General features: G+C 33.1%; 1 protein-coding gene across 5 annotated transcripts in view; it reads left to right on the top strand.

Moving 5' to 3' along the window:
* LOC148616243 (adenylate cyclase type 2-like) overlaps nucleotides 1-18518 on the top strand; it is a 67175-nt gene that overhangs the window by 36560 nt on the left and 12097 nt on the right. For all 5 annotated transcript variants that reach the window (XM_088583101.1, XM_088583102.1, XM_088583105.1 and 2 more), the window contains 7 exons: nucleotides 5471-5598; nucleotides 9766-9924; nucleotides 14448-14589; nucleotides 15894-16025; nucleotides 16736-16779; nucleotides 17577-17666; nucleotides 18165-18329. In XM_088583101.1, coding sequence (XP_088439227.1) covers nucleotides 5471-5598; nucleotides 9766-9924; nucleotides 14448-14589; nucleotides 15894-16025; nucleotides 16736-16779; nucleotides 17577-17666; nucleotides 18165-18329 — 860 coding nt within the window. The remainder of the gene's footprint in view (nucleotides 1-5470; nucleotides 5599-9765; nucleotides 9925-14447; nucleotides 14590-15893; nucleotides 16026-16735; nucleotides 16780-17576; nucleotides 17667-18164; nucleotides 18330-18518) is intronic.

Below are 18518 nucleotides of genomic sequence, written 5' to 3'. Positions count from 1 at the left end.
AGTAAATATAATATGTTCAATTAAAATATTGTATTTTCCAAGAAGTCACTGATGCACAAAAACAAGACTTGGTCTGCACCAAGTGACAGAAAAGTGAGGATAATTGGAGTTTTGTTTTTATGTCTTAAAGTGCAGTTTTTAATCCCGAAACTTCGAAAAAATAGCTGGCCCAGACCCTGCCCTCTTCCATCAGGAATTCACCATTGCAGTGTCATTGTGAGGTATCATATTCTTGCTAATGGCAAAATTCAAAACCATGGTTAACAATTGAGCAAATTTGATATAAAGCCTGAATTCTAACTTATAATTCCTTAGACATGTCCACAGTCATGTAAATATTTGAATGTCTAAAAATGGATTGGAAGGATTTGTTTTTGATTCATTGTGAAATCTATCTAAACATATGACCTTGACCTTCTCTTTTATGGTCCTGTCTGAACATGAGGGCATAATATTTTTACTGTTGTACTATGTCTGTCTGATGAATTTTTTTAAGCTTTATTGTAACCAAAACAATTTCGAGGATACTTATTTTTGTGTTTCATGATATCAATTTCATTTCACTTCTATATACAAGTACATGTATTTCACGACTAACGCACTGTCTAAATTGTGCAGTGCATCCTGGATTTATTGACACCTTTGGAACCAGGCCAAATTTTGGCAATATGGTAGTGGGTGATAGATCAAGGAAATATTTATATATAAATTAAGTAACTTTGAAAAAAGGGACCTTAAAACGTGTGATGATAAGTGAGGGACCACCATTAAATAGGGGCGATATAATGAGGGTGCACTGTATTTCATAACATAAGGACTTCATTGTGACAGTAATTTTTGTGATTTTGTCTTGCTTGTGAAATTAGCAAAAATAGAAGTTTGTGGAAATAAGTTTGATTTCAGTATGCCTTTGTTTAAGATTTAATACAAATTGTTGTTCTCTAGGTGTGTCTTACCAGTAGTCACCATCTTGCAAACAGGACATCTGTCTGAGTTTGAGTGCTGTGTAATTGCGCTATGGCCTAAGTACAATTTCTTTGTTGTTTTACTGATCAAAATAATGTTTGTCTAACCAGAGCTCTTCTCAATAACATGGGTTCTGTTAACCATGGTTTTACTGTAATTAGAATATCAACTGAGATTGTAATAAGACAATGCTGGTATTATGTAACTAGTAATATTGAAGCCAAATAAACCATTCTCATAATTTTCAAATGTCAAAAAGGAAGAGATAATATGACATCTCCAAGTTTAGCAGTATAGTAAACATTAAATGATGAGAAATATTGATTTGGAAGTTTAGACAAGTCAGCTGGATTTATGGTTGCTGGAGATGCAAACAGAACTAAGACTATCTAGGGTGCCATTCCCAGTGTAGCAAATGGAACCGTGGTACTCCAGGATTACATTACTGGAAAAGCAAACAGAACCATGACATTTCAGAATGACATTACTGGAAAAGTAGACAGACATGTGACATTCTAGGATGACATTGCCAAATAGAAAACAGAACTATGACATTCCAGGGTGACATTAGTTGAAAAACAATAAGAACTATGACATTCAAGGATGTCATTACTTGAAAAACAAAAACAAAAAATTATATTCACGGGTGACATTATTGGAGGAGCAAACAGAAATATAACATGCGGGAATGATATATCTGGAAATACAAACAGAAATGTGAAATGCCAGGATGATATTACTGAAAAATAAAAAGAACGGACATTCCGGGATACATTACTTGAAAAACAAACAGAAATATGACATTTCTGAGAGACATTACTGGAAAAAACAAACAGAACTATGACATTCAAGGTGACATTACTTGAAAAGCACAGATCACTTTTAGAAGGGATTTTGGGCCACAGTCCCTTTACTTTTTCCATTAGCCCAAGCATTTTGGTTAAAGGGTGCTAAAAAAAAAACAAACCTCAAATTGACCTATCAGACTTCATTGAAATGAAATTTTCTTCTATATCTTGTTTCGAGGAAGATATGGCCAATTCTATTTTTTATCCAGGCAGTTCACTTGAGTAGCATACAAAACTGAAATTCCAGGATGACATTGTTAGAGAAGCAAACAGAACTATGACATTTCAGGATGACACTGCTGGACAACGACATTCTTGAATAAGATTGTCTATCCCATTGTACAGTTACAACAACTTATTTAAGAGCATCAACATAAACGTGAGATTTAATCACATTCATGAAGCAGTTACATACTTTGAGTGTTATTCTCTACTAACAGATAGGAGAAATTGTTTGAGAGTGTAATTTGTAGATAAAATAATTCGAAAGAAGCTGTTGGCCTTGAAATGTTAAATTTGAATATTTATGTTTTATACACCATCTGTAAGCATGTAGCAAACCATTTTTACTGCTGTCCTTGCAAATATATGTCTATCCCATTAATTGTGTCAATCATATATGAATGCATCATGAATTCAGAATTAAGAGATATGATATGTTGGTGACTTTCCTCTTGGTAACACTTATACCTATTTTTTGCCTGATTGACAGCTGTTAACTAAGGTGTTATATTTCTTCTGTTTTGTCTTTATACTGAAATCTGTAGAAAAAAAAACAAAAAGGAAGAGTAATAAAAAGATCTTTAAATAATCAAAAACAGAGATGTTTGTGGTAATTTTTTCAAAAACTTACGTAGCAGCATTTGTAAGAATCAGGTGAATTCTGTAATATGTGATACATCTAAAAAAGGCTACACTTTTTTATTTTTGTTATTAAGTTGCTTTTTTAAAAATCCAACAGTTTTTATTGTATTTTAGTGTGATTTACTGAGTTATCTCCCTTAATTTTAAATTCTACAGTACATTCTATATAATTTTTGTCTCCTATGAACAAGGGTTATATGAAAAGCCACATGTTACTTTCTGTTTACTATGACATTTTAAACAAAATATCTAAAATGAAAATATGTAGGCTTTCCAACCATGATGCACATTTTGCATGATTCTTAGCTGGAGTGCTACTTAAGGTAGAGTTTGGAATACAATATATAAATTCAGATGTCCAGGCAAGATAGTCAAGCTCTTGAGTGCTTAGTTGAAGATTTCTAATTATATTATTATAAGATATTAATATCAGTTGATTGAATTGATCTCTTAATAAATCAATTGTCTATCTACACAAAGCTACAGTAGTCCATATGAGCTATTGTTGTAAATATTGTGACTGTCTTAATTTTTGTCCCTGTATGTCCCCACAGTGAAACAATGGAGGGACATGGTAATTAATAATGGTTGTCTGTTCGTCCATATGGTTTTGTTGATGCAATTCTTCTTAAGCCACTCTATGGATACTGTCAATATTTGGTGTAGTGTATTGTTATGCAGTACATATGTGCATACCATACCACTTTGTTGATTAGGTGAATTTTTAGGATTTATGGGACTATTTCCAACAATACAAGACTCCTTTGTAACTGTAAGGTCTAATTCTAAACCATATGTCATTTGTCTACTACTTCTAAATTCTTTCCACTTCAACATCAAGCATCTTCTTTTGTTTTATTTCATGAGCTTAATCTGCCATGGTGGGGGACATATGGCTACATGTAGATATCTTGTTTGTATACATAACATGTTTTTATAGTGTTTAATCAAAAGAAAGGACTATAGATTTTCTATATCAAAGGCAAAGAAAATCTTGGTACTTAGGGAGATTGACCTAGGTTAAGGGACACAACTCTTCCAAATCATTGGAATGTTATATTTAGCATTTTACATCAATCTCATGTAAGCATCAAAGTAACTTGGATTGATTTCATTCTATTTCATATGAAAGCTTGATTGGCTTTGATGAAATTGAATATGATACAAACATATTACTGATTTCAAGAGTTATGTTCCTTACCCTAGGTCTACCTCCTTAAGTATACCTGATTTTATACACTTGACTGCTGTATTAATTATGTAAATAATGACATTACTTCGTTTATTTCCTTACTTTTATTTACACAGTTCATATGTTTATGCTCATTAATCAGTATATAAGTCATGTGACAGAGATGCATAGTAAACTTTAATGATTCTTCTACTTTTTTGTTCTTTTGTAATGGTATAAAGTTTGATAATGATTTATGACAGCTTCTTTGTACAGGTTATGATAATATTTCAGAAAGTAAAGGACACATCAAGTCCCACTTAATTATATTTATGACCTAATATGAGTGTCTCTATCTTTGGAAGTACCTTGTACATAGTTACGGCTAATATGGTATTAAAAGTTAGTCTTTTGTCAGCAGAAGAATGCTTGGAAAACTCAAAATCTGTACAACAAAAAGGTGGGAATTCAATTTAAAATGAATCCTCCAACTCACCCCTTGATAGAAAATATATGTACAATGAAACTTGTCTAAACCAAATCTTATGAGGACTGAAAGATTTGTACAGCTTCGAAAGATTTTTGGTTTATACAGGTTCAAAGTGTATTGAAATTGATATCCAGGGACTGCAGAGGAAATTTTGTATGGACAGATTTCTAGTTTTTTCAGGGTTATGGTACAAGCTTCCCTCCATGGAAACTGAGTTTCATTTTAAAGATTATTTATTCAACAAATTCCATGTAATAAAATGTAACATCTAGTAAGTTATTTTGTATGATAAAGTTAATGTGTTAAATGTATGTAAATATCTCTTTATCAACTATATCATGAGATTCTTTACTATTGTTGCTTGTTTAATATGAATTATTTCCTCAAGGAATTGTTTTGGGGGGTAGTGTATAGGAATCACCCTGTTCCAGTCTGTCAGTTCCTCTATTCACAATTTTTTTAAGTGCAACTGTTCAGCAAAATTTCTCAATCAATTTGGGTGAAGTTTCATAGATAAGCTATGTATCTTGTAGATATATATGAGCAATGATAAATAATGTCCCATGCCTTTAAAGGGAGATAATCCAACTTAAGTGTTTTGCATGTTAAATCTCATAAGTGCAACTCTTCCTGAATCCCTCAATGAATTTTTATAACATTATATAGGAGAGCTTGGATGAAGGTATGAATGAAAGTTTATAATAATTATCCAATGTCTTCAAAGAAGACAATCCAACTTAATACTGTGAAAGTACTTTAATTCGTGAATACCAATTTTCGTGGATTACGGAAGAATAACAAGTTCACGGATTCTTGAATTCGTGGTTTTGAGGTTTTCAGTACACATCAATGGATATCTCCTTTTCGTTAGGAACCAAATTTCATGGTTTGGCTTTCAAATGAAAACCACAAAAATTAGTACCCCACGAACAATAGTACCTCCACAGTATAAGTGCAACTCCTTATAAACTACTCAGTGAGTTTTTATGAAAATGAATAGGAAATTTAGGCATAATATGTTGATGTGGATGAATTAAGATAATTGCAAGAAAAACTGTTCAAAAAGGATTCCATTTGAATGTATTCTTTATTGAGCTTACAGTACCTTTACATAATTATCCCCTTTTTCAGAAACATCAATGTTTGAGAATAAAGATATTAGGAGATTGTTATGTGTGTGTATGTGGTGTGCCCAAGCCGAACCCTAATCATGCCCTCAACTGTGTCAGTCTGGGATTAGATATGATCGATGCCATTAGGTATGTATTATAAGTTTTGGTGTAGATGAGAATTTGCAATATTGTTGGTACAACAACGGAATCTTAGGACAACACAAAACCAGGAACACCAAAGCATGCAAATAATAAATCACTTAGCAAAACAAAATAAACTAAAAATGGAACTTGAAAAAAAGAAGAAACCCACAATCTGGGATGAACCTATTAACTCCAGAAGGATAAGAAGTTCCTGTTTCTTGCAAGACACCTGTCATGCTGCTTGTTGAAGTTCAAGTCCATTGACAGAGGAAAGAAATCTTACACAGATGGAGGAAATAGACACTGCCTGTCTGTCAATCACTTCATAGTGACAACCATAGAACTTTTAAGTGACAACTTAAATCTATGGACAATATATCCTTGTTGTAGTTATTGGGTTATGGTGAGTCATTGAGTCCTTTGGAAAAAATTCATGAAATGGTCACTATTTCTCTAAAAGTGCATGAGTTAAGAGAGTGAAATATGTTATCACTGGAGCCAATCTACAAAGAAAATGGTAGTTGACATTACGATAAGTGAACTTGTCTTGTTTGCCATAAATATAGGGATAGTAAAATGTTTTAAATGTTGTAATAATATATGTTAATATATATGTAGTTTCATATTAGTTTATAATTCCCCCATGACAAAATTTGTTTTTCACAATTTTAAAAGTTTTTGGTAATGGGTTTTTTTGTATACATATAATTCTAATTAACTTATTAGACAAATACCTATAGATGATGTTAAAGAATATAAAGGATGGTTTTAATATTAATTCATCATTAAGATAACTGAGGGATTTTTGAATAAGCCAGCTCTATTACTGAGCAATGAAAGTGTCATGAAAGTGTAATTTAATTACATTTGTATTATAGAATTGTGTTATATAATTTATCAAAAGAATTTTTTCTTTCTTGGCAGTAGTTTTCAGTCTTTTTACTGAAACATATGAGAAAAATTAGCAAGAAATTTGTTCAGATTTTATTTTCAGATGTTAAATTAGTATGCACTCTTTGTCCTTTACCACTTTACTTCCCTGGTCTTATCTTATAAAATTATCATAAAGTTTAAATTACTTAGGTATGCTTTGGGATTTGAAATACAAATATTCTATGATTATAAATTTGGTTCCAATATATTGTGAGGTTTCTATCAGTAAAATCTTTTTGAAAGCAGTATCAATCATGCACAAGTTTTCATTTAATTTCTCTGAACAGTGTTCCTAAATGCCCTTGGTTAGCTTTGTAATTCTGAGTTTATAGAATGCTTAGCATAGTTGAACATTATTAAAGTAAATCCCTTATGGAGAAGATCATGATTAAACATCAAAATATCATCAAAGAGTAATAAACCATACCAGTATTTGATAGAAGATACAATTTATATGAATTATAGATATCCCGCTGTAGAATGTTTGTTCTATAGAATCATAAAATAACTTTTGTGTGTCATTTAAAATAAGTACTAACTTAAACAGTATTTTTTGTTGTGTTGTACTTCAGTGCTAGCATAGTTATGGATCATCAATGATTTGTTGTTGTCATCCTTCTGTTTCTACATTTGTTCGTAGTGTTTCTTGCAGGTCTTGAAAAGGGCAAAATAATCTAGGTCAAAAAAGGTTTAACATTTATATGTAGAGTAAATTGATAGAAAAGAGCAGGAGGCTTATAAAACAGATAAAAAAAGGTCAGGGTTCAGTCACCTTCCCAAAACTGTCTGTAGGCAACACTAGATCATCAGTCAAGTCTCATCTTTGAATTATACTTACGATGTAAGAGAATAGAATATTCCAAAGATTGTACTTAGTCAGAAAATTGTTTGCTAGAAAACCTCCTTTATTGCTGGAGTACTGTTTAGTCAGAAAATAGCTCACCAACCTCCAATAATTGCTGGAGTACTGTTCAGTAAGAAAATAGTCCACCAACATCTGTCAGTGGTGGAGTACTGTTGAGACAGTGAAAAGCTCACCAACCTCCATAATTGCTGCTGGAGTACTGTTCGGTAAGGAAATAGCCCACCAAATCTGTCAGTGGTGGAGAACTGTTGAGTCAGAAAAAAGCTCACCAACCTCCATAATTGTTGGAGTACTGTTCAGTAAGAAAATAGCTCCCCAATATCCATCAGTTGTGGAGTACTAATGAGTCAAAAATAAGCTCACCAACCTCAGTACAAAAATAGCACTCCAACATCCATCATTGTTGGAGTACTGATTAATTAGAGATGGCTCACCATCCTCCAACATTTATGGAGTACTGTTTTAATCAGATATAGCTCACCAAGTTCCATTGATAGTTAGAAAATAGCTCATCAACCTCCATAATTGCTGGAGTAGTTCAGTCAGAAAGAGGTCACCAACCTCTATCATTGCTGGAGTTCTGTTTAGTTAGAAAAAAAACTCACCAACTTCCATTGCTGGAGTACTGTTTGGTCAGAGAAAAGCTCACCGACCTCAATTGCTGGAGTACTGTTTAGTCAGAAATTGCTCACCAACCCCCATCATTGCTGGAGTACTGTTTAGTCAGAAAATTACTCACCCACCTCCATTGTTAGAGTACTGTGTAGTCAGAAATAGCTCACCAACCTCCATTGCTAGAGTACTGTTTAGTCAGAAAATTACTCACCAACCTCCGTTGCTAGAGTACTGTATAGTCAGAAATAGCTCACCAACCTCCATTGCTAGAGTACTGTGTAGTCAGAAATTGCTCACCAACCTCCATTGCTGGAATACTGTATAGTAAGAAATAGCTCACCAACCTCCATTGCTAGAGTACTGTATAGTCACTAATAGCTCACCAACCTCCATTGCTGGAATACTGTTTAGTCAGAAATAGCTCACCCACCTCCATTGCTAGAGTACTGTGTAGTCAGAAATAGCTCACCAACCTCCACTGCTGGAATACTGTTTAGTCAGAAATAGCTCACCCACCTCCATTGCTAGAGTACTGTATAGTCAGAAAAAACTCATTGACCTCTTTTGCTGGAGTACTGTTTTAATCAGAAAAGAGCTCATCAACCTCCTTTGCTGGATACTGTTTTTATTTGTGTAGCTGGAGGAAGCCTTTATTACATTTTATAATACCCCCTGCAAACAAAGTTTGGAGTATATGGGAATCACCCAGTCTGTTTATCCATCTGTTTATTTGCCTATCTATCTGTCCACATTTCTTGTAAGTGTAACTCCTCCTGAACTGCTCAAGGATTTTGATTTAATTTTATAGAAATGTTTGACATCAAATATAGATGTGCATGAAGGAATATATATAGTTACTGACTGAGGACCTTGATGGGAGAACCCAATTTATAAGTTTTATATGTTTAAACATTGTAAGCACAGTCTCAATGGTTTTTGATGAAACTTTATTGGAATGCTGGGCATCATACGTAGATATGCATGAAGGAATATAGATACTGTCATAGGACTCCAAAGGGAAATAATCTGGCTTAAGTATTTTACTTGTTAAATATTGTAATTGCAACTCCTCCTAGACCCCTCAAGAGATTTTGATGAAACTGGTATATGTAATGTGCATGGAAAAATAAGATTTTCTCCAAAGAGAGATAATCCAACATAGGGGTCACATAAGCACAAAACCTCCTAAATCACTCCAGGAAATTTAATGAAATTTTTATAGGAAGTTTTGGCATTATATGTAAATGTTCATGATGGAATATATTTACTGTTGGAGGACTCCAAAGGGAGATAATTGAAGTAAGGGATATATATTTAACTTCATTTGAAGCTGGTGTATTCCCTTTATGAGCTTGCTCACAGTATTTCTAGTTTTATGTTGGTAGAGACAGTGTGTTGAAGATACATTTTTTTTGTCATTCTGAAAGTAATTTGAAAAGCTCTCTTGTTAACCTGTTTAAAACCGGAACTCTATTACTACATTTAAAAAGTAAATTTTATAATCACTTTTTGTTGTGTTTGTTTCGTACATGTTGAATGTAAGAATTAATTTCAGTTTGAAACTGTATGACCTTAAAGCAAGTAGAGTTTTTTCTTGCTTTCATTTCTGCAAACCTGATTCTCTTGCATAATGATTACTTTGTATAGATGTATCAATGTATCAATTACTGTCCATGAGTAACCATAAGTAACCATGAGTCAGAGTGTATAAACCCATAATTATTTCAGGGATTAAGTTTCTTGATATCTGTTTGTAGGGAAGTGAGAGATGAATCTAAGACTGATGTAGATATGAGGATTGGTGTCCACAGTGGTAAAGTCCTCAGTGGTGTAATTGGTCTCAACAAGTGGCAGTATGATGTATGGTCTGATGATGTAACACTAGCTAATAACATGGAGGCTAGTGGTATTCCAGGGTAAGTCAGGTCTGATGATGTAACGCTAGCTAATAACATCGAGGATAGTGGTATCTCCGGGTTAGTCAGGTCTGATGATGTAACACTGGCTAGTATCATGGAGGCTAGTGGTATTCCAGGGTAAGTCAGGACTGATGATGTAACACTAGCTAATAACATGGAGGCTAGTGGTATTCCAGGGTAAGTCAGGACTGATGATGTAATGCTAGCTAATAACATTGAGGATAGTGGTATCCCCGGGTTAGTCAGGTCTGATGATGTTACACTGGCTAGTATCATGGAGGCTAGTGGTATTCCAGGGTAAGTCAGGGCTAGTTTTGTAACACTAGCCAATAGCATGAAAATCTGTAGTGGTGTTCCAGGTTAGTTCAGGTCTAATGATGTAACACTGGCTAATATCATGGAGGCTAGTGGCATTCCAGGGTAAGTCAGGATTGATAATGTAACACTAGATAATAACATTGAGGATAGTGGTATTCCAGGGTAAGTCAGGTCTGATGATGTAACACTGGCTAATAACATGGAGGATAGTGGTATGCCAGGGTAAGTCAGGTCTGATGATGTGACACTGGCTAGTATCATGGAGGATAGTGGTATGCCAGGGTAAGTCAGGTCTGATGATGTGACACTGGCTAGTATCATGGAGGCTAGTGGTATTCCAGGGTAAGTCAGGTCTGATGATATAACACTGGCTAGTAACATGGAGGCTAGTGGTATTCCAGGGTAAGTTAGGTTTGATGATGTAACACTGGCTAATATCATGGAGGCTAGTGGTATTCCAGGGTAAGTCAGGTCTTTTGATATAACACTGGCTAATATCATGGAGGCTAGTGGTATTCCAGGATAAGTCAGGTTTGATGATGTAACACTGGCTAATATTATGGAGGCTAGTGGTATTCCAGGTAAGTCAGGTCTTTTGATATAACACTGGCTAATATCATGGAGGCTAGTGGTATTCCAGGGTAAGTCAGGTCTGATGATATAACACTGGCTAATAACATGAAGGATAGTGGTATTCCAGGGCAAGTCAGGACTGATGATATAACACTGGCTGATAACATGGAGGCTAGTGGTATTCCAGGGTAAGTCAGGTCTGATGATGTAACATTGGCTAATATCATGGAGGCTAGTGGTATTCCAGGGTAAGTCAGGTCTGATGATATAACACTGGCTAATATCATGGATGCTAGTGGTATTCCAGGGTAAGTCAGGTCTGATGATGTAACACTGGCTAAGAACATGGAGGCTAGTGGTATTCCAGTGTAAGTCATGTGTGATGTTGTTATGGTACTTCAGGATAAGTCATTTCTGATAATGTAACTGTAGCCAGTTGTTATTTCCGGTTAATTCAGGTTTGATGATGTGACACTAGTGGCAAAAAACATTGGGGCTAGTGCTGTTAGTTGTATTCCAGGGTAAGTCAGGGTTAGTGATGTAACACTAGCCAATAACATAGACAGCTTTAGTGGTATTCCAGGGTAAGTCAGGGTTAGTGATGTAACACTAGCCAAAAACATAGACAGCTTTAGTGGTATTCCAGGGTAAGTCAGGTTTAGTGATGTAACACTAGTCAATATCATGGACAGCTTTAGTTGTATTCCAGGGTAAGTCAGGTTTAGTGATGTAACACTAGCCAATAACATAGACAGCTTTAGTGGTATTCCAGGGTAAGTCAGGTTTAGTGATGTAACACTAGTCAATATCATGGACAGCTTTAGTTGTATTCCAGGGTAAGTCAGGTTTAGTGATGTAACACTAGCCAATAACATAGACAGCTTTAGTGGTATTCCAGGGTAAGTCAGGGTTAGTGATGTAACACTAGCCAATAACAGAATGCTACAGTGGTATTCCAGGGTAAGTCAGGGTTAGAGATGTAACACTAGCCAATAACATGGAGGCTAGTGGTATTCCAGGGTAAGTCTGACTTAGCTCATGATGTTACACTGACCAGCAACATAGGAAGTGGTACTACAGAATTTGTTAGTACAAAGAGTTTACTGCTTTGTTTTATATAAATTAGCCAGAAGATTTCTTGGCATAGTCAAGCAATTATTAAAGCATTATATAATAATGTCTCTTGCAAAACAATAATTATGTAACATTTATTAATAAAGATTTCAAAATAGAATCTATTTTTTTATGAAAGCAAAAAAAAAAGCTTGCATAATGCAAATGACCTTAGGCTTGGATCTTCTTGATGGTAAATTTTCTTATTGCTCTTTAATAACCCCTCACTTAGGTATGAGGGTTTTATTTCTTCTGTTTTTCTCTGATAGAAAACCAAGTGATTTCATTGCCAGACAGCTATACATTGTTCATTTCAGCTTATTCTTAGAAATTTGTGACATCATCTAGGTACTGTATTTTCATATTTTTACTTTTGACTCTTCGTAGCCTTGGTTTGACATTTCATTTTTGAAAGCATCAAACTCCACTTATTGTTCTGTATCCACACTGTCATTTATTTATATTTTTCAATTTGTCAAGTTCAGTGAGGTTGGAGAAAATTGACTTCAACGTTGAAGTTCTGAGGTTTTATTGTAGAATATTATTACATTTCATATTTTATAGTTACCATTTAAACAATGTATTTCTGACATACCCATATTTTGTGATATTGCACACTCGATGTTTTGATTACAAGTGTTATTGCAAGGCTGATGTCTGCTTTTTACAACATAATAAAGGTGTTTAATGTCACAAAATTATCAGAGTGAATATGAGTTGGTCAAATATATCTAATTTGCTCACTTAAAAAAAAAGGGCATCCAAAAACAAATACATATAAAAAGTAGTTACACTTAACTCAACCAAACTTAATGTATTCTTTAAATTTTCAACTGGGAAATGTAATAAAACAGTTACGCCAGCTTGGTGCATGCAATATCATGTTTTTTTAGGTATTGCATGCACTGAGCTACCATAACTGTATAAAGTAATGTGTTACTTAAAGGAGACATGACACAAAAAAATAAGATTTATAAAAATATAGTATGTTTATATACGAGTGTAACATTTTCTCACCAGGTTAGGCCCAAATAAAGTTAGAATGATTTATTTGTGTTTTCATGACGACGTAATTGATGTGCATAAATGAAGACCGGAAGTAATGCTCAATTACCATATAAGGACATGCTAAATCATGGTTCTCAATCTCCATTTGGGGACATTGAAAATGTAAACACATGCCTCGAAAAAATTAATACATCTTTGAAAATAGCTTGTATATATGATGCAGAGTGGTCTACTGATCTGTGTATGGGTGCAATAATCGTGTTTAGAAAGTTAGAATACTAAAGTACTTCTCGTTTTCAGTCAGCTTTTCATTTTCTTTAGGCATACGTCACTGTGTTGAATACACAACTATTTTGCATACTATTTTTAGGACTTAAAGAAGTGGGTACAACAAAAATAGTGACACTCTGTGTATTGTTCTTTCTTTGCCGCTGTGTTATATTAAAAAACAAGCCCGGTTGACTTAATATTGACCAAGTAGATATAGTGGGTGGCTTCTTTTATTTTTGCAAGGTTCAGTGAATGTACTTCCTGAAATAACAGTATGCATTTATGTAACTTTTACAAAAACATTTAACTTTCAATATTTCTGCAATTTTTAGGTTGGTTTTTTGTGGAACAGAAGTGGCCACACATCTGTTGACTCAATATATTTTTACATGAGTTGTAACTGACAATTATACATAAAATATATGAAGCGCAAGAGTCTAACATGCATGTGGCCATTTTTAAAAGAGTTAGAAACTACACAAAATTTGGTGTTTTACAGCTTTTTTTACAGATTTTCCCAATGTCAGCCAAGTATGAATGGCATATATAACTGTTTATGTTTAAATAATGACCATAAATCAATCAGATCAACTATAAAACTTATTAAAGAGTGTAGAAACAACATAACATTTTCTTTTGTAGACTTCGTTGTTGAGGCCAAATTTTCCCCTAACTGAACCAACTTCTTTATTTTACTTTATATAAAAAGTTCAGTCTTACATGACAGAACATAATGAAATATTTCTATATAATTTTCGAACAGAAGTGGTGTTGTCTCACTGTGGATGGTCTAGTCTTCATACATATCGTAGTTTAATATTTCAGACATTGTTGATCATTTTTTTCTCAAAGTTGTTTAATTTGATACAACTGTAAGTATATATGTGCTAGCAATCCAATACATTCAATACTCTCACTGTCAGTTGTAGGAATCACACAACAAATGCAGAAGCTCCACACATTTCAGCCAGTCGATCTATGAATTGAGAACCAATGACGTAACACGGTCATGTAACCACATAGCTAATTGAAATTTGTATGGCTTGGGTCATCGTTGATTTTGAATCAATTTATTTTCAATTAAATGATGCAAGTGACTACAAGGGGTGTTTTCATTATAAAAAAGGTTCTGACAATAAAAGTAATAAAGTCTATTGCACCTGAGATTATAAATTAAAGTTAGGTTAAAACAATTTGATACTTCTATACAGTAATTAGTATTATTGCTGTTTGAACAGGAAAGTCCATATTACAAAGAATGTTCTGGAACAGTTAGGAACAGATCATGACTTCCTGGTGGAGAATGGAGATGGACAGGATAGGAATGAATATCTAAAGGAGAAAAATATTGAAACTTTTGTACTGTCTATAAAACAACAGGTATAGAGGGAAATAGAAAAATATAGAAACATTTGTACTGTCTATAAGACAAAAGCCAGTATATTAAGGACTACCTGATTCTATAATGACCTGCCTTAAAAAAAATGATTATAATATCCTTATGTAGTGTATTTCATGTAAAATTAACCTGTATATAAAGACCACCTGTTTAATGTGACAATGAATTTACCCTCCCTGGAGGTCACTTAAGGCAGGTGTGACTGTAGAATTAATGGCAGGTAAAGTCATCAGTGACTGTAATCCTATATTTATATGTAAAGGGGAAAATATAAGATTTGTACTTTAACTTGAAAGGCTACAAAAACTCCTGAGGGTATTGTTTAATAACTTAAATGGTACATGAAATATCTTTTAAATTAAGACATTCATTTTTTGGAAGCTTCAAGGTTTTTTGTAGAATTTTTCAGCTATTTAAAGGGCTTGTGTGACCCTTTACAAAAATAGATGATTTACAATATACTTAGAGTAGTTTGACTAACAACAAGAACAATAATAGATTATTTGTCAAATAATAGGTTTGTTTAGTTGATATATGAATAAATATCCGTCTCTATGTGTCTGTTTCTATGTGGCCGTCTTTTCATCTTCTGTTGGAATGAAACTAAAGTCATGGTTAAGTACTTGACTTCATATTGATCTAGCAAGAATACTAATGGCATTGCTATTATAAAGTTATTAGATGGAAATTAACACCAAATGTTTGTCAAGACTGTGTAATTAAGTTACATTGACCTTGTTACATGTCACAATTCAGTCACAATGTCAACTTGGGAGAGTTATGATCTCAGATTGTTTCATGCATATCTGACTCTAATAGATGACTTTCACTTTAACGTTCACTTCCATTCTGGAATTCTTTATCTGATAGAGGTTAACTGGGGTCATGGAAGTATCTAGATATTATACTTCCATGCTGGGGTCAACAGGCATAAGATTTAAGACACTGCAATGGGAGCCAAGTGAACCTGTAAATTAATTTGATTACTACAAAGAAATTTAAAATGATAGGTTATCATAGACGTATTTCAGATATTTTCCTGTTTGGAGATGTGTTTCCATATGATGTATTACTGGTCTTGTCTCCTTCATATCCAAAATCCTTTATTTTTCTAGTATAAAAACCCAATCTGTTTCCACCAGATTTGACATAAATGGGGAATGTGAAAGTTGTCAATGGTTTAATACATATTAAAGAAAGTTGACTTTATCCAGTCCTATCTTTTAGTATTTTAGTTGCTATTTTAGTCCTATCTTTTATTATTTTAGTTGCTATTTTTTTGCAGGAGAGACCTAAGAACAGACCTAAGTTTAGTTTTAGAAGCTATGTCAAGATGGCAATGTTTATATCCAAATTACAGTGGAAAGTAGAAAAACCTTTTGCCAAGTGGAAAGCTGTGTCAAAAGCCATGAGACTGGTAAGGGCAGTAGGAAATGATTAGATTTTTATCTGGTCCTTGTGTTTTAAAACTTGCAGTTGGTTTTTTCTTTGCTATGGTAATCGAAATAAGAAAGTTGATTGTATTAGTTTTTCCATGTTTCATAAATTAATTGTTTATTTTTCTAAATTATCAAAATGATTTGAAGTAGGATTCTAAGCTATTAATACATCACCATTAATTGGTGGTATCTGAAATGTCAGAAAAATTATTAGGCTTTGTACATAAAAATACAAGATTTGTTCATACCTTTGTCTTAAATGGGTGTGTATTATGTGCAGACAATTTATTTCTTCCCCACCACACATCAGAATTCTAGATATTTAGGTAATATTAATATTGTCACCTACATCACCGATCACCAATGGTGAAAGGCATATCTAGCAATTGCTCAACTCTGTTTGTCTGTCTGTCCATCAGGAGGTACCTATTTTGTGAAATCTATAGAACAAAAGTTAAAACGAATATAATTCAAACTTTGCACTGAAATTTAGAGGTTTTGAATCAAATAGGTATTCAAAAAATGTTGGCTTTTCTTATTTCTGGGATAAGTGGTTATTAAGAACTTAAGCCTACAGTCTATATTTGGCAGAATTTACTTTGGCATTTTAAAACAGACCGCTATGTTCTATTGACTCACTTACTTCACATCTAGAACCTGTCAGTTTATTCTGTTATGTATGTTGTAGAGCCCTGGACAGTTAGCTCAAAGTGGTTCTTCAAAGATAACCAGGTATATATTATTTGTAAAATAATGAATGAAAATTTTAATTAGTCTTTCTCACATTTTAAATACAGCAAACAAGGTAGAAAATACTAACTTTTGCCCAATTTTTTAGGAATGTTTATTATTGGATAGTCATACTTTAAATTTAAATTTAAAAAAAAAATATGTGCCTGATCAAATTTTTGAGAAAACTAAATACATATATTTGTAATTTTTTATATTGAAACAAATGGAAACTCAAGATATAATGTAAAATAAAAAATGGTATATACATATATATTTTTTTTTATAAAGTTGTGTTAACATTAACCTAAGTCATGCTTGTCAATCAGTCTTTCTGTTTATTAGTCATTACAGTTTCCCCCATTGTTTTCTGATTTGCTTCAACATATTTATTCTAAACTTGGAGATTGTACATGTATGAAGATGTGTTGCAGATCATGATTTTTTGTTGATGAGTTAATGTATGTAATTACTGACTTCGGGAGAATTAAGTGTACACACAGATTTATTTAACAAGTAGAGGACAATAACTATACTCTAAGAATGCTTCTGTCTTATTTTTCGACACTTCTTTTGATTATTTTCTGAAATGAAACTGGTTTGGGGAAATGCTTGTTTACAAGTAGTTGAAATGGTATTTGCCTATTTGCCATCAATGATAAAAATTCTATTTTTCACAAGTTTTTAAATAGTCATGAAATATCAGAGTAACAGTCTGTGGTTTAAAAAGTTTTTTTGTTACATTCTGTTTATGTTGAAGAAATCTGACTTACTTTTTTCTGATACTTTTTCTATTTCAGTGAAATTGACATTATACAAATGGGGAAAAAGTTTCATGCGGAAGTTAACATGGAGCTTGAGATGAAATCAAACATGTTGGCACATAAAGGGTATGAGTTGTTTTCTTTTTTACCATCGAAATAACATGTTGGTTATTACATGTTAATGATAACGGAGTGTTGGTAATGTCTCAAAAAGACATTTCTTCAAATAATGCTTTTATCTAATTAACTATTATGTAATTAACGCAAATGTTCCATTTGTGTTAACATTATTGTTATGAATTCTTTTTATGTATTATTACAAAGATCAAAGGTTGCTCAAGAGCCTTTTGCTTGTTTGATTTGAAATAAACTATGAATATAAAAGTCATCTTAAGTGAATTAAGCTTCAAAGTCTCAGAGTTAGATCTGGCAAAGATAAATCATCTGTTTTAAAAGAAATGTAAAGTTTATTGAAATTCCTTTAAAAAGATCCATTTGAACATTTTTAGAACACATGTAGATTTAAAAAGAAAAAAACCTTATTGATCGTAGTTACATTGAATTCATTACAATCAGGTACATGAGAACTACTGCAAGGGTATTGTTCATATTTGTAATTTTTAGGAGTTTTGAGAGGAACAAAGACTACAACCCATGGTTAATGAGATTCAGTAAGGAATTAGAGACAGAGTACAACAGGGAACCAGACTTATGGTTTAAAATCAGTCTTATGTTATTGTTTGGTGTGTTTGTTGGTATTCAGACAGTTCATGGAGTTGTCTCTATAAGGTATAGAAAATAAAAATAAAACTGAGTATTTCTGTGGTCAGTGACATCATAATGTTATGTATTTATTTTGTGATTGAAACTCATATCCATGTATTATGATAAAAAATTAAGATCAATAACTGATTACCTGTAAATGAAAACATGACATTCTATTTTCAATGTATAAACTGAAAATAAGAGTGACCCTAT

This window comes from Perna viridis, chromosome 5 (assembly GCF_037379345.1).
Source record: "Perna viridis isolate PV_CMFRI_1.1 ecotype Kerala chromosome 5, ASM3737934v1, whole genome shotgun sequence".
Lineage (NCBI taxonomy): Eukaryota > Metazoa > Mollusca > Bivalvia > Mytilida > Mytilidae > Perna > Perna viridis.
Note: the sequence above shows the minus strand (reverse complement) of the source record. Positions and strands in the feature narration are given on the sequence as shown.